The sequence below is a fragment of the Megascapheus bottae genome, chromosome 22 (assembly GCF_031878675.1).
Source record: "Megascapheus bottae isolate mThoBot1 chromosome 22, mThoBot2.hap1, whole genome shotgun sequence".
NCBI lineage: Eukaryota > Metazoa > Chordata > Mammalia > Rodentia > Geomyidae > Megascapheus > Megascapheus bottae.
In genome coordinates, this window is record NC_143530.1 from 27,596,099 (window position 1) to 27,620,507 (window position 24,409).

General features: G+C 41.5%; 1 protein-coding gene across 1 annotated transcript; it reads right to left on the bottom strand.

Annotated features, from left to right (window-relative positions):
• Positions 1 to 8,696: 8,696 nt before the first annotated feature.
• Fam50b (family with sequence similarity 50 member B) lies at positions 8,697 to 18,175 on the bottom strand. Its single transcript, XM_090356405.1, has 3 exons — positions 17,877 to 18,175; positions 10,119 to 10,184; positions 8,697 to 9,911 (listed from the first exon to the last, which is right to left on the bottom strand). Exon 3 carries the CDS (start codon positions 9,829 to 9,831, stop codon positions 8,818 to 8,820), a length of 1,014 nt encoding a protein of 337 aa, XP_090212531.1. The 5' UTR covers positions 9,832 to 9,911; positions 10,119 to 10,184; positions 17,877 to 18,175; the 3' UTR covers positions 8,697 to 8,817.
• Between the last annotated feature and the right edge of the window lie 6,234 nt (positions 18,176 to 24,409).

Below are 24,409 nucleotides of genomic sequence, written 5' to 3' on the forward strand. Positions count from 1 at the left end.
TTTCTCATGGCTAGCACTCTACCACTTTAGCCACAGCACCACTTCTGGCTTTCTCTGTATATGTGGTACTGAGAAATAGAACCCAGGGCTTCAGGCATGGTAGGCAAGCACTCTACCACTAGGCCATGCTCCCAGCCCTAGGCAACAATTTTTTTACATTGCTTACTTTTGTCACCAAAAGTACAAGCAACTAAAGAGGAAAACATGTAAGAAGTTACAAGTTGTGCTCAAATAATAACATCAAAAAAGTAAAAAGGCAGTCTATATAGTAATAGGCTTGTAGTAGCCAATTAGTAGTAGAGAAATCTGTGTTCTACAATTCTGTTCTTTTTTTTTTGCCAAAGCAATGTACTTTTTTCAGTTTATAGTTTCATTTCACCTTTTTTTTCAAAAAGTTACTTGTTGATATAGGCTTTATGATTCATATGTTTGAATTTTTGAATCACTTGTGTAGACCCCCCCACTCCAAATCCCTCATACTTTGCATGCACCGAGAGAAATACTGAACACTTAATTACTTTATGATCTCCTAGCTGCTGGATAATACTGAAAATTCACATGTGAGTGCAAGGTCCTCACATTATAATATTAATATAAATAACCATTATGGAAATGAAAACCAAAATCACAATGAAATTCTACTTCCTAACATGGCTATAATAGATAAATAGGATAATATAATATTAAGTATTGGAAAGAAGGTGAATGTGAAAACCTTATACTCTGCTGTTGGAAATAATAAGGCAGTTGCTTTGGACAATAACCTCAAACACTCACATATGTGACCTGGTAGTTCCTACGTGCATGTCTAAGAGAAATACAAGCATATGTCCATACAAAAAGGCTGATTAGGGGCTAGGAGTTTGGCCTAGTGGTAGAGTGCTTGCCTAGCATGCACAAAGGCCTGGGTTCGATTCCTCGGTACCACATACATACAAAAAAGCCAGAGTGGTACTGAGGCTCAAGTGGTAGAGCTCTAGCCTTGAGAAAGTCCAAGGACAGTGCTCAGGCCCTGAGCTCAAGGCCAGGACTGGCAAATACTACTACTACTACTACTAATAATAATAATAATAAAAGGCTGATTAGTAACATTATTGATAAAACCCTAAACATGGAAGTAGCCCAAATATCCACAAATGAATGAATAGTTGAGAAGCAGAATATGGTATGTTAGAATTTTTTTTTTTGCCAGTCCTGGGCTTGAGCTCAGGGCCTGAGCACTGTCCTTGGACTTTCTCAAGGCTAGAACTCTACCACTTGAGCCTCAGCACCACTTCCGGCTTTTTTCTATGTATGTGGTACCAAGGAATCGAACCCGGGTCTTTATGCATGCTAGGCAAGCACTTTAACCACTAGGCCAAACTCCCGGCCCGGTATGTTAGAATTTTATTGGTCAGAAAAGGGGATAAAATACTAATGCATGCCCTTACATAGATAAATCTTGAAGATGCTATGGTAAGAGACAGAAGCCATCAATAGGAAATTTCTATTTGTATAGAAATGAATACAGAGCTGGGGAAGAGGGGGGAAATGGGGAGAGGGTCTCAAAATTGACATAGAGTTTTATTTGGGAGTGATAAACAAACCCTATAATTATAGTATGCTATTTGCACAGTTCTATGAATAGACTACAAACAACTGAACCATTCACTGTAAATGGATGTATATTGTGGTGTAAAATGAATGTTCATAACTACAAAGTTATTAGTTGCATAAGGCTTGGGGTACCATAAAAATAGGTTGTTGACTAGAACCTAAATCAGCTGTAAGTTTGATGGGGCTGGATGAACTGATTGCAAAATGGCTGTCCAGCATATACTAATTGCCAGCCGATGGCCTCAATCTGTCATTTCTTGCCAAGTGGTCCTTTCCATAAGGCTGTTTGATGGTTCTCAGAACACAACAGCTGACATGAGTGACTCAAGAAAACAAGGTGGAAGATATTCTGGCTTTTATGGCCTATTCTGTGCCACAAATTGTCATTTCATCAAACTCCTATTGCTTATATGAAGGCACAAAACAAAAACAAGAGGAAGCTGGCTTCCACGAGTGGGTTTATAGCAAACTATCTTCTCGTGACTCCAGCTTTTCCACCTCATTAGTCATACTCACTGCTCAGCACATGATAATACAATACACAGCACCCTGTGTTCCCATTTGAAAGGCAACTTAAGCTTCTACTGTGGATCTGAAGGTGTATATACATATATCCATATTATATTTTTTTTGGCCAGTCCTGGGGCTTGAACTCAGGGCCTGAACATTGTCCTTGGGCTTTCTCAAGACTAGAGTTCTACCACTTGAGCTGCACCACTTCCAGCTTTTTGTTTTTTGTTAGTTGTGGGGCTTGAAATCTGGGCCTGGGCTGCTGTCCCTGAGCTCTTCAGATCAAGGCTAGTGTGCTACCACTTAAGCCACAGCATCACTTTCTATTTTCTGGTGGTTAATTGGAGATAAGAATCTCATGATCTTTAGTTCCTGGGATGGCTTTGAACCGTGATCCTCAGATCTCAGCCTTCTGAGTAGCTAGGATTACAGTCAGGAGCCATCATGCCCGGCTTACTTCCAGCTTTTTCTATGTATGTGGTACCAAGAAATCGAATCTGGGCCTTTGTGCATGCTAGGTGAGCACTTTACCACTAGGCTAAACTCCCAGCCCTCATATCATATTCTTATACATAGTTGTATTATTTTTTAGAAAGTCTCACTTGTTGGTCTGAAAGTAATGGATCTTCTTAGAGAAATATACTTCTAGTATGAGTTAACTATGAGAAACTCCATCTATTTTCCCTTTTTCTTCTTAATACCATTTCCTATGGCATTTATTGGGGAAAAAAGGACTCAGCAGGAAATCATTTACCCTGCTGCAATCCTCCAGTTAGAAACACAGAAACTCTAATATCTCATTTTCAAAAATCAACACCCACTCCTGACCCAAACTTCCTGTTACACTTTCAGAACTAACTCTCTTAGATTAAGTTAGTTAAGAGTTTGTCAGTCTTTTGATATGTTCTGAAGTCACTTAATTAGAGTTTTTCAGGAGGATTGGGCATTTGCCTTAATCTCCAAAAATTCATGTGCAGGTAAGCTTTTCCTTAATGATTTTATTGGTAGACAGTCAGGTTTAGGCAATCTTCATGTTGACCTTGTGTAAGAATACTGTTTTACCCTCATTACATGAGGGTGTTCACTCCCAAAAGGATCTCAAAATAACCCCTAAGCTCTATAGCTAGCAAAAGAAGGAAATGACAACATCCACTAGTGAACATGGGAGTCAGGAGTTGAGAAGTCAGAGTCCACAAATGCTTCACAATTAGCTGATAGGCTCCCTTGCTACCTGGCATCAGCACAAAACTATCATCTCCCTGATCATTTTCACATGTCTTGAGAGTTCTTACTTAACGAAAGACAGTCAAGCCGGTGCTCTTCAGAGAAGACTTGGAACTTTGAGAAGGGGAGGAATGAGAAATGACTGGAGCATTCATGTGTTCATACTGCAAATATAAATATTGGTCTAATCAAACATGGTATTTTTTACTTGAAAGATTTGAGGTAGTGATTGTGCACATGTATGTTAGGGGTTGATGAAGAAATAGACAAAAGAAACAAAGCTACATTCTTGTCATCTGTTACAGGAAGTCAATAGTAAGTCCTAAATTCAAAAACCCAGGCCAAAGTAGAGTTCAACACTATCTGCTAAAATATAGTTACTCACAGAAACTGCAAGTGCAAGCCGGCTGGAACAGGACAGGTGTTTTTCTCACAAGTCTTGTGGAACTCTTTACATAATGTGCATGCTTAACCATGATGAATAAGCAGGAAGTTACAAACAGGATGTCAGAAGTACTAAAGTCAAATCTCTGAGAAGGCATATTTATCAGTGCTCTCCACAATTCACAATACTTCTGATACCACATGTGTGCCTACCATATCAACTTGCCTTCTGACACTCAGCACTCCTACAGTCCAACTGAATTCTAAACTGTCACTGAGTGCCTCAGAGCCCACAGGTTAAAGGCTCAGTTCCACGATACTGATCCCACTTTCTGACGCCAATTTAACCCAAGATTCTTTTATTTCTGATCAACAGCTATAAATTGAAGGCTCTCATGAACCTCTCACAGGATCCAGGAAAATATTTAACTCACATTTCCTGGTTGATTTTTAAACAATATTATAAAAGAAAGGAAGAATACATAGGACAGGGTCTTTCAGAGCTCAGGAGCACATTAGGACCTATGCCAGCAGAGCTGGGATGCACCACCATTCCTGCACAAGATGAGGTCACTACTCAAAAGCTCATTACATCTTGTTTTAGAACTTTATAAACTCCAGGATTCATCCACCAGCCTGGGGAGGTAGGTGAAACCAAAATTCACAATCCTAAATATTTGGTCTTTCTGTTGAGCAGCCCCATTTTGAGGATGTCTAGGGACGCCATTAAGAGGGAGAAGAAAGCAGCCCACTCTCCTTCCCCCTCCCCTTTCTCTTTCTCTTCCTTTCTCTATCACAGTGTGAGCCAGGAGCCTCCTCACAGTTGAATACCATGTTTGGGTCTTTGTAACTGTGAGCAAAATAAAGCTCTTTCATTCTTGTCTCTTTTTCCTCTTATGAAGGATCTAATCTCTTGTCTTCAAAGTCAGTATTTTATGATAGTAGTGCAAAATGCACTGATACATACTGACCTTGTAAACATTTCCTAAGATTTCCTCCTGGCCACAGTCATAGTGGGTGTATTATCTGCATGTCAAGAACCACAAGAGATAGGGAGACCAACTGTGCTGGAAATGGACTAGCAGCTTCTGTCACAGCTAGGGATACCAGAGCACAAAGGACACCGACATATTCCATGATACTTGACAGCCATATTTTTAGCCTATAGTCACAGCAGCATCTGAAGATGTTGGGGACAAAACTGAGTGGAGGGTCTAAATCCCTAGAATGCTGGAAATATACTTGGATACCTGTCAGAGGTCCTAAACGCCTTGAGATTTTGAGTTATAGAAATACCTTTTGTTAGTCACAATGATCTCCACTAATTATACTGGTTTATTTTGGTGACATGACTTAAAATGGGGCTGCTCATTCCTCAAAAGACTAAACATAGAGCTCCCCTATGACCCAGCAATTCCACTACTTGGCATTTACCCAATTGTCCAGAAATAAGGACATACTAAATCCACTAGCACAACGATGTTCATTGCAGCACTATTCACCATAGCAAAGATATGGAACCAACCCAGATGTCCCTCAATTGATGAGTGGATCAACAAGATGTGGTATTTATACACAATGGAATTCTATGCTGCTGTCATAAAGAATGGCATCGCCCCATTTGTTAGGAAATGGAAAGACTTAGAAAAAATATTAAATGAAGTAAGACAACTCAAAGGAACATGGGCTCAATGGTTTCCCTCATTTGTCATAATCAGTAGAAACCTTGGGGTCTCCTAGCAGAGCTTACAATAGAACAAAACCTAGATACATAAGGCCATATAGTATGACACTAAATGAAAGGACCTCCAGGATATAGAAACAAAAGCCATCTAATGAGTGATTGTTGTCCTTAATATACTATGTTATCTCTCATCTCTTTTGCTGTCCCTTGGTTATCTCATATTGTTACAGTGTTTCACCTGGTTATCTGATATATTGTATATATGCTTATTTGGTTATTTGAAATAGGATCGTGAAGGGGGGAGAACAAGATGAGGGGCAGGGGTGGGGGAAGAGAAATGGGGACCAAGACATGAGAAAGGGTATCAATGTTTGTGAAGTAATGTACCATCTATCTGGTGAATATAATGTAACCCTTCTATTAATTACAATAAAAAGTATAATGAAAAAAAATTTAAAAAATGGGGCTGCTCAACAAAGACCAAGGACTGCATTCTCACTCATCTAAAGCAACTTATCTAGAAGGGTTGAATGGTGGCAAAGGCTAGATGGAGGAGGAATATAATAGCCTAAGCATTCAAAAATCTCAGGAGAAATGTAAACTTGTTTTCTGTGCTGGTACAAAGGCATCAAGCCCTTTCAACTCTTTCACTCACAGCTGGTATTTTTCCACTTGAGCCATGCGTCACTTATTTGCTGGTTAGAGATGGAATTTCATGACTTATCTGCCCTGGCTGGCTTCCAATCATGATCCTCCAGGTCTTAGTCTTCTGAGTAGCTAGGGTTACAGGAGTGAGAAACCAGTTACATGGCTTTTGTAATTTTTTTTTGTATGCTTGCTGGTCCTGAGGCTTGAACTCAGGGCTTCAGCGCTGTCTCTTTTGTGTTCAACGTAGCACTCTACCTCTTTGAGTCAGAGCTCCAGTTTCTGATTTTGGGTGGTTAACTAGAAATTAGTCTCAAGGGTTTTCCTGCTTAGGCTGGCTTTGAACTTCAATCCTTGGATCTCAGCCCTCTGAGTAGGTAGCATGACAGATGTGAGCCACCAGTGGCCAGCATAAATGTGAAATTTTGAGGTCAGTTACATAATATACTGAATATAACTGATAGTTGAGTACTGAAAATTTCAGTATCATGAAGATCAAATTTCTCAAAACAAAGACGTATTTGAGATGGTAGATATATTAACATCAATCCACATTAAAATTGTAACACTGTTTCGTACCTTGTAAAAATGATAATTTGTCAATATCATAATAGTAATAATAAAATAGGGGCAGAAGTAAGACTATAGTCAGCATACAGACCTTTTAAGGTTGGTTTGGACAACCTTGGGCTAGTAGACTGAGAGGTGAGGTTTTAGTATTAACAACCCTGGGCTTAGACCCTCAGCTGACATGGTGAAGTGTTGATAAGACAGTAGACATTTGGCCAGCCAGAGGCTCCTGAAACCTAAGTGCATATGTGGATCACCTGGGGACATATATGCTGATCCATCAGGTCTAGAGTGTAGGCTGAGATTCTGCTTTCTGACAAGCTTCCAAGTGCTGAAACCTTTGTTTCCAATGAAGTGAGTGTCAGAGCCAAGGCTATCATGGACCCAAGACCTTGCTTGCTGATTCGAGAAAACCAGGTAAGGTGGAGAAAAGGAAACCTTGAGAATGACTGTAAAGGAGTAACTGGGCTGCTTCGTAATGTACTGATGACTATTCTGCCTACAGGGCTTTGACATGGGTGTGGCCTGGGAGCTGTCTGATGATCTTAAGGTACAGCCAAGGCTGGATGCCAGCAGCCTAGAGCCTAATATTCTATGTAAGTCCTTGTTTATAGTATAGGGCAAGAACTGGGACTGTTTCCCCTACATCCCTTGCTGGGACTAGGACAATGAAAGAATATATGTCTTGGGATTTAAGACAAAGTGGAAGGGGACATCTACAACCTCAATAATCAAGACAAAAAATTGTTTTTTAAAAAATAATTCATGCCAAATCGTTCGTGCCTATATTCCTAGCTACTGCTTAGGAGGCTTAGGGGGCTTTCCCTGAGCTTATTTTTGTTTGAAGCTAATAATTTTCCACTTGAGACACATCTCCACTGCCGGCCTTTTGGTGGCTAATTCGAGATAAATCTGATGGGTTTTCCTGCTCTGACTAGCCCTGAAATATAATCCTCAGATTTCAACTACCTGAGTAACTAGGATTGCATTCCATGCCCAGGTAAACTATTTTTACTTTTTTTTAAATTTTTGTCAGTCGTGGGGCTTGAACTTGAGGCCTGAGTGCTGTCCCTGAGCACTTCAGCTCAAGGTTAGTGTTCTACCACTTTAGCCACAGCTCTACTTCCTATTTTCTGTTGGTTGACTGGAGATAAGTGTCTCACAAACTTTACTGCCTGGGCTGGCTTTGAACCCTGATCATCAGATCTCAGCCTCCTTTGTAGCTAGGATTACAGGTGTGAGTCACCAGCACCCAGCTTTTTTCAGGTTCTTTTGAGGAAATTATTTTTATACCAATACTAGGGCTTGAACTCAGGGCCTTACACTTGTGATTGGTTTTTTCCATGCAAGGCTGGCACTTTGCCATTGGATCCACACCTCTACTTCCTTGGGCAGACATCTCCAATCAACCAATACAAAGCTGGAACTACAACAGAAAGTTCAAACACCAGGCCCCTCCCCCACAATAAGTTTACAAGAATATGCAAAATTTTAAACTTGAGTCATATTGGACTTTCAGCAAAAGGGAAACTGACTGAGGATATGTCCATGTACCAGTTTTCTATCCCAGCCTGAGGGGCCAAACCACCCAGTTAAGGAGCAGAACAGTGAGAGTGCTCACAAACCATTCATCCTGGGAGCAATGACCAGCAGATCCGCCTTGGCCTCAGACATTTCGGAATATGGTCAGAGCAAGTCTTCGACTAAAGCCACCGAGGCCACAAGAGTAATAGACTTTTATTGCGTTTTAAATGCTTTCAAATATTAACTCATTTACTCCTTATTAGGCTTTATGAGGTGGGGGCTTGGTAATATTTGATTCTATGTGTGGGAAGCCAAAGTCACAGGGTTTAATAAGCTTGTTCAAGACCTCACAGCAACTGGAAAAATGGAGCAGGGAAAGCAAAACCAGGCTTCCCAGTCTGACCAGCAATGAAACCAAAAAATGCACCCATTTGTTTTGTTTTGTTTTTTATTTTTTATTCACACTGTGTGCCCAGACAGTACAAGCCAGGCCATGAAACTATTCAAAACCATTCAGAATACTCTGAAAAACAAGTAAACAATAACACCAGTAACGGAATAACCAAATCTGAACAACAGGGAAGCCCCTGTCTTTATTACATTTCAGGGACAAGAACTCAGGGAGAAGTGAGAGGAGGCAGTCCGTCTGCGCATTCTCCCCCCAGGCCTCTTCCAAGCGTTCACCGGATGGTGTACTTGTCCCACTTCTTCTCTGGGTCGTAGGGCTCCCAGCGGCTGGCGGGAAAGATGTGCTTGTTCTTTTCGTACCAGCTCCGCAGCACCACCTTGCCCGCGTGTGACTCATCTTTCTCCATGGTGGCATCGCTGAGCAGCCTCACGTCGTCGTGCACGTCGAAGTTGAAGAGCGGCCCGCTCTTGCCGCGGGCCTTGGTGATGATGAAGTGGTAGAAGGTGTGGTAGTGGGGCAGGATGAGGTCCTCCTTGATGTACATGAGCTGTTCCACGCCCGCGGCCCGCAGCTCTCGGAAGTCCTTGCGCAGCCCCTGCAAGGCCTTCTTCAGGAACTGCTGCACCGTGCTGCCTTTGCGCATGCGCACGGTGCGCCGATGGCCGGAGCCATCCCAGTAGCTGAAGGTGATCTCCATCTCCTCGCTCTTCACCTTCTCGCGCTTGGCCTCCCACTCCTTGCGCAGCTCCTCTCGCAGCCGGTTTTCCTCCTCCTCTCGGTCTCGGTCGGGCAGGAAGCTCGTGTCTACGTCTGGATTCTTGCCCAGGTTCTTCTTGCCCTTGCTGGTCAGGGTGGCGCCGTCCTGCTCATGGTCGTGGTCACCGCCGTCTCCATCCTCTCCCTCGCCGTCGTCCAGCGTGAAGGACAGGTTGGAGATCTTGCGCTTGCGCTCGCGCCTGCGCTCCTTCTCGCGCAGCATCTCCAGCTGCAGCCGCCGCTCCTCCAGCTGCTCCCTCTTGGCCAGTTGCATCTCCCGCTCCTTCAGCAGGGCCTCCTGCTTGGCCTTCATGTCGTTCAGGGTCACCAGGCCCACCGTGCTGGACTTGAGCTCGGCCTCCACGGCGTCGTAGTGAGCCGAGAACTTCTTGTCCACCTTGGACTTCATGATGGTCTCCTCGGCGATGCGCTGCTTCAGCACCTCCATCTGCTCCTTCTGCTTCTCTCGCTTCTTGATCAGGTGCATGGCCCGGCCGGCCTCCCGCATGGTGCCCTTGTACTGCGCCATGCCCACCGCTTAGCGCAGCCCACGCCACGTGGGGTCCTCTTCCTTCCTCACGCCTTGGGTTCTGGGCTAATTCACGGATTCTGCAGCAATACAGGCAAAGCTCATCAATAGAAAAGACCCTACTGGGCAGCTTTCTCCCGGGTGACTTGTGGTAACTACCTATCACAGGGCCGGGAAGACGGCTAGAGTCACCAAGGCAAGGAGGTTTCGCTTTAACTTCAGTGAAACTGACATCACCATGTGTTACTGTTTAGTGTAGGGTATGGTGAGCTGCACAGAACTCTTACCTGTCAAGTCGCCTGGTCAAGCGCAGACCTGTAACTGCCAGAGCTCCCAGCAATCTGTTTGGACTCCTGGGTGTTAGACACAAGAAAAGAATTTGAGAAGAAAATATATCTTCTGGTGGCACAGACCAGCCCTATCTCCTCGGATGGACTGCTGTCCTCCCCATAGGGGAGAAGCAAGCCAGGACAGGGGTCAAGTGGGAACATTTTCCAGTATGCCCTTCCCTGCAGGGTGGTGATAGTAGCCGAGTTCCCAGGAGCACAGGCATTGCCAGATGCTATCCTCACAGCTCAGGAAGCAATCAATCCTGCAAGTGTGTGAGCTTTGCAGAAGTAATTTGGATTCAGTTCTGCTTGCCAGGAGATCAAGACAGTCATACAGCACAAGGACAAAAATAAAAATCACCTTGTCAGTGACTCAGCTGATGCAGAGGGAGGTCTCCTCCCAATGGTATTGTGCTCCATTTGAACTAGCCATCTTTCATTAGCACCAGTCCAATCCTACCTTATACCTGCAGCTCTGCCATTCCATGGACTCTCACCCCCACAAACTGCTTCAGCAACAGACATGCTAGCAACCAATTTTCTTCCCTCTAAATCATCTTCCATGCCCTCTGGAATAGTGTCTGGGCAAACCCTTAAACTTGCTATTCATCTTCTGGCACCAAAATGGAGTCTAGCTGTTCCCCTAGAACAACACCCCTCTTATTACTCCCTAAAGCAGAGAAGATTTACCTTTAATGTTCCATCTCAACTGTTTCAAGAGCCAACTTTCCTTCTTTCCCTCCTTCCTTTTTTTGTCAGTCCTGGGCTTGAGCTCAGGGCCTGAGCACTATTCCTGGACTTTCTCAAGGTTAGAGCTCTACCACTTGAACCTCAGCACCACTTCCAGCTTTTTTCTATGTATGTGGTACCAAGGAATTGAACCCTGGTCTTCGTGCATGCTAGGCAAGCACTCTACCATTAGGCCAAACTCCAGGTTTTTCCTTTCTTTTTTTATTGTAATTAATAGAAGGGTTACATTATATTTGCCAGATAGAAGGTATATTCCTTAACAATCATTGCTACCCCTTCTCATGTTTTAGTCCCCATTTCCCTCCCCCATCCCCTCTTTCTCTCCTTTCTTCTTCTCTTCCTTTCCTTCCTTCCTTCCCCACCTCTTATAGCATTGTAGTTGGAACTGAGAGCTTCACATGTGCTAGGCAGATACTTTAAGGATTCAACCACCAGGTCTTTTTGTTCTAGTTAGTTTTAAAGTATGGTTTCACTGGGCTGAGATCCTTGCTATTTGCCATAGGATGATGGATATGAACCACCATACCCACCTTTTCCTATTGACCAGCTTCTCTCCTCCCCAGCCGGTCTTGCACCACAATCCTCTGTCCACAATTTCTGTCTCCTAAGCAGCTAGGATGATAGATGTGAGCTACAAATTTCTGCCTTTTATTAAATACTTTGTTTCTCTGAAGCTCATGCCACCTAGCCATCTTACTCACTATTCCTCTGATACTATTACTGCTGGAATTCTCATCCTCCTCTTTCTTTGAGAATCATTGGTACCTGGCTCAAGTGCCTTCCTTTCCCATCCTATCTCCATTGCTACCAAGAGTCAACAGCATAACCTCTAGTATCTTAGCCTCCTCACTTTCAACAATCTCCTTCCTTGTATCATTTTACTTACTAATGCACATGGCCGTAACTTACCCTTGTTAGTACCACTCAGTGACTTACCTTGGAAATCTCAACTCTCTCGCCTTCTTTTCTTTTCACTTCTATTATCTACACTCCAAAAACCACTGTGCTCAGATGAGTCAAACCTTCCCTATCTAAGGCCCAAAGGTGTTCATCATGATCACATCCACCTATCCTTCCCTCCCTGCCTACCAAAGATCAAACTACTTCCTTATGCATTCAGGCCCCTTTCCTGCCAGCATTCTCACCTAAGAAAATACTACTCCTGACTGAATGCAGCCTGTCTTTCAGCTCTTTAGTCTGGGTAGTTGCCTGTCTTGGAGAAAGTGGTACAATTGCTATAGGTCAGTCTTATTTGAAGTTCATGACCTCAAAGATCCCAGAAATTTTGTTAAGATTGTCCTAATGTTTGCTATCCTGATCACTTAAGATGGAAATTTCCTTTCTGCATGACTCTTCAAACCTCCCTGCTTCACCCAAAAACCTAGTAAACATTTACCAGAGTATCTCCAGATATAGTTCCTTCTTGTGACTTAAACACAACAGATTCAATAACAATTGCAAATGTTGCTACACAGAGACTACATTCAATCTGTCAGAGCTATTTACATGGCAATTTTCCTAAATAAGCCCTCTGTGAAAAACACAAATAATGATGGGAAAGTCTGAGTTAAGGAAAATATTACAACTACTTTACTGGTAGTTCTTAATATGCTATTTTCCAGTGTAGCTCTCCAAGAAGTAGGTAGAGCATTTCATATATACATGTAACAACGTTTCTTTTCCTATACGCTATTAACATTCAATGAACCAAAATGGGCCATGAAATGTATGCCAGTCTCTTAACGTATCCTGTTCTACTGGTAATGATGCCTGTAAGAACTACCTTAATCAAGAAATCCTTTATTGTGTGGTGACAAGACAGGGTATCTAAGGGGAGGCCATTCAATAAGGTGTCCAAAACAGCAATCTAGCAATGTTGAGTCTAGAGTTAACATATAACTAGCTAATCACAGAAAATTTTTCATAGCTTTTTTTCTTTCTTTCTGTACATTGTTTTTATTAAACTATATTAACTATACAGGAGAGATTTTACTGGAACATTTCCATTTATGTAGAATGTATTCTAATCAACCCTTCCCCCTCTCACACTTTTTTGGTGCATGCTACAGTGCCTTAAACTCAGAGCTTCCAATATACTCAGCTCGCTTGCCAGGCTGGCACTTGGACCATACCTTCTCCAGCCCAGCTTTTTGCTGGTTGTTTTAGAGATGGTGTTTCTTGCATTTTTCTACTTGAGCTGGCTTTGAACCAAGATCCTCTGACCTCAGTCTCCTCAGTAGTTAAGATTAGAGGCGTATGTTACAGGTGTCCAGCTCAAAGCTTTTCTTCCCATCACTTACCTTAATCCAAGAAACTGGCACATTCTTCCCCAGCTAAAAACTTTCTCACTATTGGTCCATCATTAATGTATGCTCAGTTCTTGTCTATCTTCTTTCTAGTCTGGTAATGTAACTCATTTACATGCCCCATACTACCTTCTACCACACTGTCATCAACCACAGACTCAGTTACCACTACTCCCTTAATTACCTTTATTATACTTAATATAAACCAGATTGCTTGGCTACTTGTTTCAATCATAGAATCCAGTATCCACACTTTAATCCAACAGACTTTAGATTGATGGATAAAATTATCCTTCTTTCTCCATACAAATCAGAATTCAGTTGTCCATGGAGGGTCTTCAATTCTCCTCCTCATCCCCCCTCTTTACCTAACATCCATACCTTAACTCAAGTATCACCTCCAAAGACCTTTCAGAAGTCCCTAGTCTGGAAAGGCTAGAAAAGTTAAGCAACAAAAACAGAAAGAAGCAAATTTGACATCCTGATCTTCAGACTTTTTTTGAAGTTCCAAGATGGCAGCCTCCTCTTGCACCTTAACTCTCTGTGGAAAGTATTCCTGCCAAGCTTAAAACTACTGCTTTAAGGGGCCGGGAGTTTGGCCTAGTGATAGAGTGCTTGCCTAGCATGCACGAAGACCCGGGTTCAATTAGAAAAAAGGTGGAAGTGGTGCTGAGGCTCAAGTAGTAGAGCACTAGCCTTAAGAAAGTCCAAGGACAGTGCTCAGGCCCTGAGCTCAAGCCCAGAACAGGCCAAAAAAAAAAAAAAAGCCCCAAAACAAAAAACTACTGCTTTAAGTCTTTCAGATGTTATCAACAATAACACAGATAATTAAAGGGAGGGAACAACATTCAGTTTTAATGAACATGAAATGCTGATCAAATATACTAAATTAGAGAAAAGTAATTTTGTTCAGGCTTGGTCACAAATTAACCAATATATAAATAGCAGCAATTAAAAAAAACTCCATAAAACACTTTTAAAAATCCAGGTAGCATGGCTCACAGCTGTAATCCTAGCTATTCAGGAGGCTGTGATCTGAAGATCACAGTTCAAAGCCAGCCAAGCAAGCCAGGCATGAAAGAAACGTGACTTTTCTCTCCAATTAATCACTCGAAAACAGGAAGTAGGGCTGTGGCTCCAGGGATAGGGTAGCAGTCTTGAGCTTAGAGTCCAGGCCTAGAGGTAGGGTGGTAGCCTTGAGCTAAAGAGCTCAGGGGCAGCACCTGCCCAGGCCCAGTGTTCAAGCCCCATGATTGACAAAACAACAATAACAACAAAAACCAAACATTTTAAACATTTTTTTTTGCCAGTCTCCAGGCTGGAACCCAGGGCTTGAGCACTGTCCTTGGGCTTTCTCAAGGCTAGCACTCTATCGCTTGAGCCATAGCACCATTTCTGGCTTTTTCTGTGTAAGTGGTACCAAGGAGTTGAACCTAAGTCTTCATGCATGCTAGACAAGCACTCTACCACTAGGATGACATCTGAGGATCAAATTTGAAGCCAGTCTTGGCAAGAAAGTTCCTGAGACTCATATCTCCTATTAATTGCCAAAAAGCTAGAGGTAGAGCTTTGGCTCAAATGGTAGAGCACCAGCCTTGAGCAGAAAAAGCTAAGGGATACCACTCAGGCTCTGAGTTGAAGCCACAGTACTGGGCACACAAACACCATACCACCCTCCTCCCCCCAAAAAAAAGAACTAGAAAAAAAAGAGTGAAAGGTCTCTACAGCATTCAGCATTCTGTCCTTAAAACAGAAGTCATTCACTGTATCTTTAAAGATGACAGACTACAAATGAGTTTGATTGCAAGCTTTCTAATGGGAGGTTTAAAATATCTTCATACATTTGCTTGTAAAACCAATAATAATAAGCACAGAGTAGTGGAAGACCTCTTTCCCATTCAGAGATGGGAGTACAAGTACAAACTACACTAATAAGGAAAGCTTAAATAAACAACCCATGACTTCTATTATGTGTTCCTGGGAAACCAAACGAGAGAAACGAAACCTAAAAGGAGACAGCAGAGATTTCAAAGTGGAATTTGTACTATAGTATACTTTGAAAAAGTTTAAGAAAATGCAAAGTTTTATAGTTTGGTTTAAAAATTAAAGGGCTTGGAAGTATGGTGACTGCCTATGATCCCCGCTATGCAGTAGAAAAATTGCTGTCTCAGGCTGGACTGAGCAAAAATTAGGAGGCCAAAATTTAAGGAACAACTAAAGCTAAACAAGGCTTGAGGAATAGCTCAAGCGATGGAGAATATGCCTCACAAGTTATCCTGAGTTCAAACACCAGTGCTTCCAAAAACTTAAGAAAAGCAACACCAAATGGATTCTTTTATGTGTGTATATCCGTTTTAGGGCCTGAACTCGGGGCTTGGGCGCTAATCCTGATCATCTTTTGCTCAAAGCTAGTGTAATACTACTTGAGGCATGCCTCTACTTCCAGCATTTTTGGGTGATTAATTGTGGGTAAGAATCTCATGAACTTTCCTGCTTGGGCTGTCTTCAAACAGCAATCCTTAGATCTCAGCTTCCTGAGTAGCTAGGATTACAATTGTGAGCCACCAGTGCATGGCTGAGATACACTGTTTTTGTTTTTTGTTTTTTTTGTGTGTGTTTTGTTTTGTGTTTGTTTTTTATTTTTGCCAGTTATGGGCTTTGAACTCAGGGCCTGAGCACTGTCCATGGACTTTTCTCAAGGCTAGAACTTTATCACTTGAGCCACAGCACCACTTCCAGCTTTTTTCCTATGTATGTGGTACCGAGGAATTGAACCCCGGTCTTCATGCATGCTAGGCAAGCATTCTACCACTAGGCCGAACTCCCTGCCCCGAAATGCACTGTTTTAATAAGCAAAACAATGGCCATCAGTGCCCTGTTTATTGTTACTCCTAAAGGCAATCATTTTCAATCCTTTCAGATATTTCTCCTGAATTTTCAATAATGCTTATATTGATATTCTTGTGACTGATCAATGTGACTTTACCTACTGACTTTACCTGCTGATGGATGAAGACTTTTTTTCTATTGGTTGCTACACTCATTACCAAGGATAAGCAAAAAGTGAAATAATTATTCACATACACATATTTGTGTAATTCTACATTTTCATATAATTGTGTAGTTATTACTATTAAGTCCATAATCTTTTATATGAAAAACGTATCTTAAATTTCATATGTTTAAAATTCAAGATTCCAGACAATTTCTTTTTCTTCTTCTTCCTCCTCCCCCTCCCCCTCCCCCTTCCCCTCCTCTTTCTTCTTCTTCTGTGGTTCATGGGGACTGATCTTGGCCTGGGCCTGTCCCTGAGCTCTTCAGCTCAAGGGCAATGGCCCTACCCTTGAGCCACGCCCCGTTTCCCATTTTCTAGAGGTTAGATGGAGATAAGAGTCTCAGGTCCTTTTGTACCCTGGCTGGCTTTGAACCTTGATCCTCCACTCTCAGCCTTTAGAGTAGCTAGGATTACAGGCGTGAGCTACCATGCCCGGCTTTCCAGACAAGTTACGAAATAACCACTGTTGCGGAGTGGGTGAGGTGGATCACACCTGTAATCTTAGCTACTCAGGAGGCTGAACTCATCTGAGATCAAGGCCAATTAATCACTAGAAAATGGGAAGTGGGGCTGTGGCTCAAGGAGTAGGGCTGTAGCCTTGAGCTGAAGAGCTCAGGGACAGCAGCCTAGGCATAGAGTTCAAGTCCCTTGACTCACACTAAAAAAGTAATAACCGCTGTTAATCACATGGACAGTTTTGGAGGGAAGCACATTTCCTCTTTTCTTTCTTATGTCTAAAATTGTCTTTCATATTTTGTTTCTAAAATCAACATGAAGAGGAAACAATACAGCAGCTTATGAACCTATGTTCATAAATATTTTTCTTCATCATAAATATTCATCATATGGCGCCAGGAGTTAGGCTATTGGCAGTGTGCTTGCCTAGCATGCACGAAGACCCCAGTTAAATTCTTCACCCAGGTTCCACATACATAGAAAATTCCTCAGTACCACATACATAGAAAAGCCGGAAGTAGTGCTCAAATGGTAGAGTGCTGGCCTCGAGGAAAGCCCAAGGACAATGCTCAGACCCTTGAGTGTTTATATATATATATGTATATATATACATATATATATTCATTCTAGGTATTTTTAACCATATAGGCGCCATTCAAAGATAGTTCAATACCACATGTAAAACAAAACAAAAAAAACAACAAAGCAAACTAAACCAAGGAATTTCACTTTCTCCATAAAATGTGTTTTTGAAAAAAATCTACTGCAAGCGTCGCATTTAATGTTATATTCATTACATTTTTCTCAAAAACAAAATTATGGGGAGATTCAGCCTGCAGCCGGAGTTACCTCCTTAGAAACCCCACTGCAAACTGAAAATATCTCAAGTCCCCACGCCCAGGCATGGAAGGTTCTAGCTCGGTGGCGCAGCATGCCCCAGTGCTGGCTGTGGTGAGGACCACAGGGGCCAGGGCGGCAGGGCCGGGGTCGACAGGCCCTGGGACCCGCAGTGCTGACTGGGAGCGGTGGGATTAACCAACTACCCAGGACCACACTTCGCCCCGGCGATGCACGCTCACAATTCCAATATGGCTTCTCCTCGCTGAAGAAACCACCGCCACGACGAGGTGTGATAACGTGAGGACCTACGTGTAAGCTGGGTGAAACAGCAGCCCAGGGGAGGAAGGCCTGATGCCCGATCCTTTCTTAAGATGATGAGCCGCAGGTTTGCAGGCGACAGCACAAAGACTGAAGGGCAGCTTTCGAAACCCTCGCCGGGGGAAATGGAGGACCACGACCGGAAGTAGGGGCGGGGCTGGCAGCGGAAACGTCCACGCAGCCTGCTGAGTGGTCAGGGCAGCGGGCCCTTGCAGTGACAGACACCTAGGACAACCTTTCAGCACTGGTGGGCTGTAGCTCCAGGCGGTGGGTGGGACTGGTGGGCACCAGCTCGGCCTTGTAGCTTCCCAGAAGGCTGCAGCACGCGTCACAAAGCCAAGCAGAACCTTCCGGCTGGAAGTGGGAGGAGGGGCATCCCACAATGCCTTTCGGGGGCAGGGCCTCACTTCCTCCCACAGGCCCAGCAGTAGTGGTGACCGAGCTTTTCACCTGTGCAGGCCAGTCATTCACCAACAGGCAGATAAAATGATGCAGAATACTTAGGGTTATACTGAAATCATTTCATTACTGTATTTCATGTAATCACTCTACTCGTTTCATATTAGATCACTATTTTATATCATATTCACTTAGTATTCCACAATATGTTCATCACATATCATTTTCATATTACATTTATTATATCCATCATGCTAATATTTTCACCCTGTTAAGTGTTCACAACATAACCACATGGGTCTTTGTTGTTCTGAGGATCCATTTTTCTTTTTTGAAAGTGTAGTACGAGTGGCTTTTTCCATTGCACTTCAAACCTAGATTCACCTCCTGTTCACATTTGCAGTTATCAAACACTCATTTAAACCATCCTTGGCTCTTGGTTAACCGCCTCTTCATTTTAGATTGCTACCAATGAAGATTATTGATGTCAGAACACTGCCATTCTCTTGTTTTGTTTTGTTGTCAAACTGTAAAAGTAATGACTTTGGTCCTGAGAAGGGGGGAAGTAAATAGGACTGATCAATTCCCTCCAAATATATTTTTCCCAGCTTGGAGGGATCTTGAAGAACTCTATCAGAGAACTAACTGCTGCTTTGCTGAACCATTGGAGCTTCACAATGGCCATACTTCATACTTCTTGCAGATGCTTGAACATTGTCCAGCATGCTTAGAAATGATCAAGTTTGCATCAGGATTCCTTGATCCTGGGTTTACTGTCCAGGAAAGCCACTGTTGGATTCACAAATAATGCTATTAAAAGAGGGGTGATAGTATTGAGATAACAACTTCTTTGCATTTAAAGTGGATGGACAATGACTGCTTAGTCACCTCATGAAATTAAATTCTGGCAGAAAATGTTTTAGAAAATATTTGAACCTATTAAGAGCTTGAGTGGACAAGGACCAAGTACTCTTGGGAAATTGTGAGGTTTTGAAAAGCAAACCAAAAAAGGTACTGGCTATTAGTGTCACATTAAACCAAGAGATCTCATTTTTAAGAGTGAATGTGTTCATTGATTATCTATGGAGTCTTTCTTAATAGCAACAGACACAGAATGTACTGTTTGATATCATGTGAACTTGAGACTGACTGTTCCAGATGTCTAGCTATGATCACCTGCCCAGGACACTACTGCCATGGAGTACCTTGGAGCTTTGAAAAAAACCCACTCACACTCCAAGTTTCATGGAAAATTAGACTGGTTAATAATTTTCCCACAGCTTTCATAGCCCTGTAGGGATCTGCCTGGCCCAAGGGAGTTGCAGTGTTATCTGTGGTTACTACTGTAGATTTTAGTTGGCTCATCAGTTAGGGCTTATTCTTTAAACTGTTTGCAAACATGGAAGATATATCTTAGTGACTGGATAGTTGTGCAATATATAAACAGAACAATTGATGTTGAAGTACCCAACTCTTCTAACCAATCTTCTACCTCCTCCATTTTAGACTCTTAGTAAACTTATATTTTCTGTCAGGAGCATCATTGTTTGCTGTAATAAATCAAATCACAGAAAAACAAGTTCATAGCATATATTCTTGTCACCTATCACTTTAATTTGGGGATATATAAATTAAAAAGGCATGACCTAGTTATTTAGAATTTTTCTTTAGTTACAATTTGAGACAAACCTTCCCTTAAAGTGATTTTTTCAGTTACTCACTCTTATTTTTGTTTTTGATGCCGATACTGGAAATCAAGGACTTACGCTCCTTTAGGTTTACTGCGCACACTTGAGCCATTTGAACAACTCCACCCCTGCTTCTTTGCTAGTTAACTGGTGATGGGATTTTTCTGCTTGGCTGGCCTCTAACTGATTTCCTCAGAACTCAGCCTCCCGAGTAGCTAAGATTACAGGCATAAGCCACCAGCACCTGGCTTTGGTTAATTTTTAACTATACATCTGTGCATTTCCCCCATTCCTAGATACCTGTAATTTTTGACAAAATCTAAATTGAGTCCACCATTCATCCCATTTTTAGAGTCCCATGTAGTCTCTATTATTATAGTGAACACAAGCTTCAGAAGCCCCTACCAGACCCCATGAGCCAACAAATGTGCAGCACTTCCTAGCAAAGGTCCACATGAGTGTGCCTTTGGGTGGAGCTCCAGCTCTGCGTAGGTCAGGTGAATAGATAGAGCTGGCGAAATTCTGGACTCTGTGGCCTTTATGGACTGTGGCCCTCAGACCTGGATGCGATGCTACATTTTATTGTGTTACCATTTACTTACCAAAACTCAGCCCACCATTTCCTGCCTTCCTGTCTCAATACATTGGTTGATAGTAAAAAGTTCTGGGGGAATGAAGGGCAGTAGGATTCTTTATTGACTGCTGTTGCTCTCCCACTAGTTAACTGCCATATTTTAGACTCTTAGTTGCTAGGAATTAAAGGTTTGTACCATGAGGACTTAGACAAACAAATAAATAAATACATAAGTGAATAAATAAGTAAATAATATGGCTCTTTTTCATTTATTTATACAGTTTTATAAACCTTAGTACACATAAACTCACGTAAAACCATTCCTTATTATCAATGGTATTTGCTTTCTATGGTTTTAGTACAGTTATCAGTAGACTAGAAAATAATAAGCAGAAAATTCCAGAAGTGAACAATTCGTAAGTTTTGAATTACATGCGATTCTGAGTAATATGATAATATGCCACACTGCCCAGCTTCATCTGTGTGTGATCCCACAGTGCAGGGCATCCTTGCTGTACATGAACAGCTGACTACTTCTAGCCTCCTAGCCACAGTACTCTTGTTTAGGTAAGTCCTTATCATCTACTAAGGCCCAACGAGAATAGTCATGTAGGTGACTGATTCTACTGTACTAGAATTATTCTATTTTTTAATTTTTTATATTTTATTGTTGGGATAATGTATAGAGGGGTTACACTTACATTCATCAGGGAGTAGGTGCATTACTTCTCGTACATTGATACCCCTTCTCATGTTTTTGTCCCTGTTTCCCCCTTCCAATCATCTTGTTTTCTCCCCTTCCCTTCCCTATTTCAAATAAACAAATAAACGTACATACAATATACCAAGTAACAAAACTAAATGAAATGAACTCCAGAATATGGAAACACGAAGTTTATTTTGTGTAATTGTTGTTCATAATGTATTATGTTATTTCTCTTCTCTTTTTTGGGGGGGGGCTTATGGTTAATCTCATGTTGTTACTGTATCTGACTTTGTTACCTGGTATAATTATTCTATTTTTATCATTGCTAATCTCTTACAGTGCCTAATTTATAAGTTAAACTTCACCATAGGTACATATACATTGGAAAAATATGCTAGGTATGCAGGTGGAAACTCTCCACACTCTCAGGCTTTCACTGGGGGTCTTGGGAAGTAGCCTATGTAGATAAGAGAGATGATCACTAAATTCTCACCACTGCCACCATGAAGTACAAGATAATTCTAACTAAATGGGCAAGGGAACTAAAGAGAAACATCAAAAGAAGAGGTTAAAATGGCAGAAAAGTGGATGAGAAAAATGCTCATCATCCATGGTCTATAAAAGAAATGCAAATAAAAACAACCCTAAGATACACCTTACCCCAATTAGAATGGCCAATATTCTGAACTCAGACAATGACAAATGCTGGCAGGGTTGTGGAGAAAAAGGAACCCTACTGCACTGCTGGTGGGAATGTAAACTAGCTCAGCCACTCTGGAAGGTAGTTTGGAAGTTTCTTAAAAAACTGAAAATAGGAGCTGTAGTTTGGCCTAGTGGTAGAGTGCTTGCCTATTATGCATGAAGACCGAGGTTTGATTCTTCTGTACTACATACACAGAAAAAAGCTGGAAGTCATGCTGAGGTTGAAATGGTAGAGCTCTAGCCTTGAGAAAGTCCAAGGACAGTGCTCAGGCCCTGAGCTCAAGCTCAGGACTGGCAAAAAACCAAACTGAAAATAGACCTTCCCTATGATCTCACCGTACCACTCCTGGGCCTCTACCCTGAGCATCATAACCCAGAATATAAGGACACCTGCTCAGACATGTTCATCTCTGCACTATTCCAAATAGCCAAGCAATGGAAAAAACCCAGGTACCCTACTATAGATGAATGGATACAAAAAATGTGGAACATATATACAATGTGATTCTACATAGCCAACAGACAAAAATAGAGTAATGGCATTTGCTGGGAAGTGGACGAAACTAGAGTGAATCATTTTGAGTGAGATATGTCAAGACCAAAGGAACAAAAGGTACATGGTCTCCTTAATATGTGGAATTAGATCCAAATAGTCCAAGAGCAATGACTTAACATTTGGGTACCCAAGGTTATAGAATAGTCTTGGAGAGATAAACATAACTACATAGGCATAAAAATCTGCGATGGGTTATATAGTCTATAGATAATGTTTTATTACATAGATTAATATGTATACTCTATAACCTATAAACAATGTTTTATTACATAGATTAATATGTATCTATGACATACAAACCTTCAGCTTAATTTTAGTTATGTTCTGAAATCTATGTGCCAGTTAGTGTATATAGAGATTCCCTTCTTGAATATTTGTTTGTTAAACATCACATTTGAAATATGATGTAAAAATCAATGTTAATAAAATCTTAAAAACGACAATTCTGTCAACCCAGATTCTGTTTACCTGCACCTTAACCTCTTTTACAGGTTATCACTAATGTGCTTCCCATGCCTACAATTTTGCCTTTTCCAGAGCAACATATAATAGACTCACACAACTTGGGAAGCTTTTAAGTAAGGGATGCTCTGATAAGCATAATGCTTCTCCAAGTTGTTGCAGGCACTGGTGAGTGGTGGTTTTCCATTATATGGACACACTCAGGCTCATCTCTGAACCTACTAAAAAACTAAAAGAAATTGGTGTTGTTCCCACTTTTGGTTGATTAAATATAGAAAGTCCCTGTAAACAACCATGGAGAAAGGTTTTCACATAGATATAGTTATTCCTCTATTTGTGAATAGTATTGTTAGTCTATATGGTAAGACTTTAGCATTAAAATCTGCCAAACTACATTCTACAGAGACTGAATTGTTTTGCATTCTGGGAAGCACATGGGAGCTCCACTTATTCTACAGTCCCATCAGCAATTGGTAATGTGATTTTTATTAAAAAATTAAATTTTAGCCATTCTACTTAACAGGTATGGATTGGTACCTGATTGTAGTTTAAGTTTGCATTTCACCAAGTAGCAAATGATACTGAGTACCTTTGTTTTTGCCATTATATAATTTTTTTTTTACAATCCCTGAGCTTCTTTTGCTCAAGCCTAGTGCTATGCTACTTGAGCCACAGCACCAATTCTGGCCTTTTCTGTTTATATCATACTGAGGAACTGAACCCAGGGCTTCATGCATGCTAGGCAAGCAGTCTACCACTATGCCACATTCCCAGCCCCTGCCATTATATAATTTTTGACAGACAGTAAAGTGTCTGTTGAAATCTTTTGCTCATTTTTAATTGCATGATTCTTTTCCTACTTGTAGCTATTTCTCTTTTAATCTGTGAGGTATCTTTTGCCAGGCAAAAACTTTTGATTTGTGAAATGCACATTTATCAACTGTTTATTTATGGATCAAACTTTTGGTGTCCACACCTAAACCAAGGTCACTAAAATATTTTTCTCTTATAGTGTGTCTTACAAATCTTATGGGAAATTAATTTTTCATTAAAGTTTATGACCTATTTTGACCTATTAATTTTAGTAGCATTTTGAAGCTTAATTTAGTTTCCTTACAATTGAAATGTTAGTCTTCCTTCTACATTGGTGATTATAAATAACCAATCTGTCAGATTTCAAAATAAAATAAAAACAAAAACAACTTATGCCTTTCCTGTGAACATGACTCTGTTGTAGAGACAGGAATTTTATCCATAGAATGGTGAAGATGATATCAGAAATTACAGAAAACAGGTGTGAGATGCCAGCTAGGATGCTTCCTTTTGTCCTTGGTTTCAAGGGAGTCTTCTTGATCCAAGCTAAGACAGATGTGCCACAGAGCGTGCTGTTGATGGTGTCAGCCTGCCTTGAGGCTTCCTCAAATACTTCCTTCAAGA

Bases quoted from the DNA above. Each gene is read 5' to 3' on its own strand.
- Fam50b (XM_090356405.1), bottom strand. From the start codon at position 9,831: ATGGCGCAGTACAAGGGCACCATGCGGGAGGCCGGCCGGGCCATGCAC.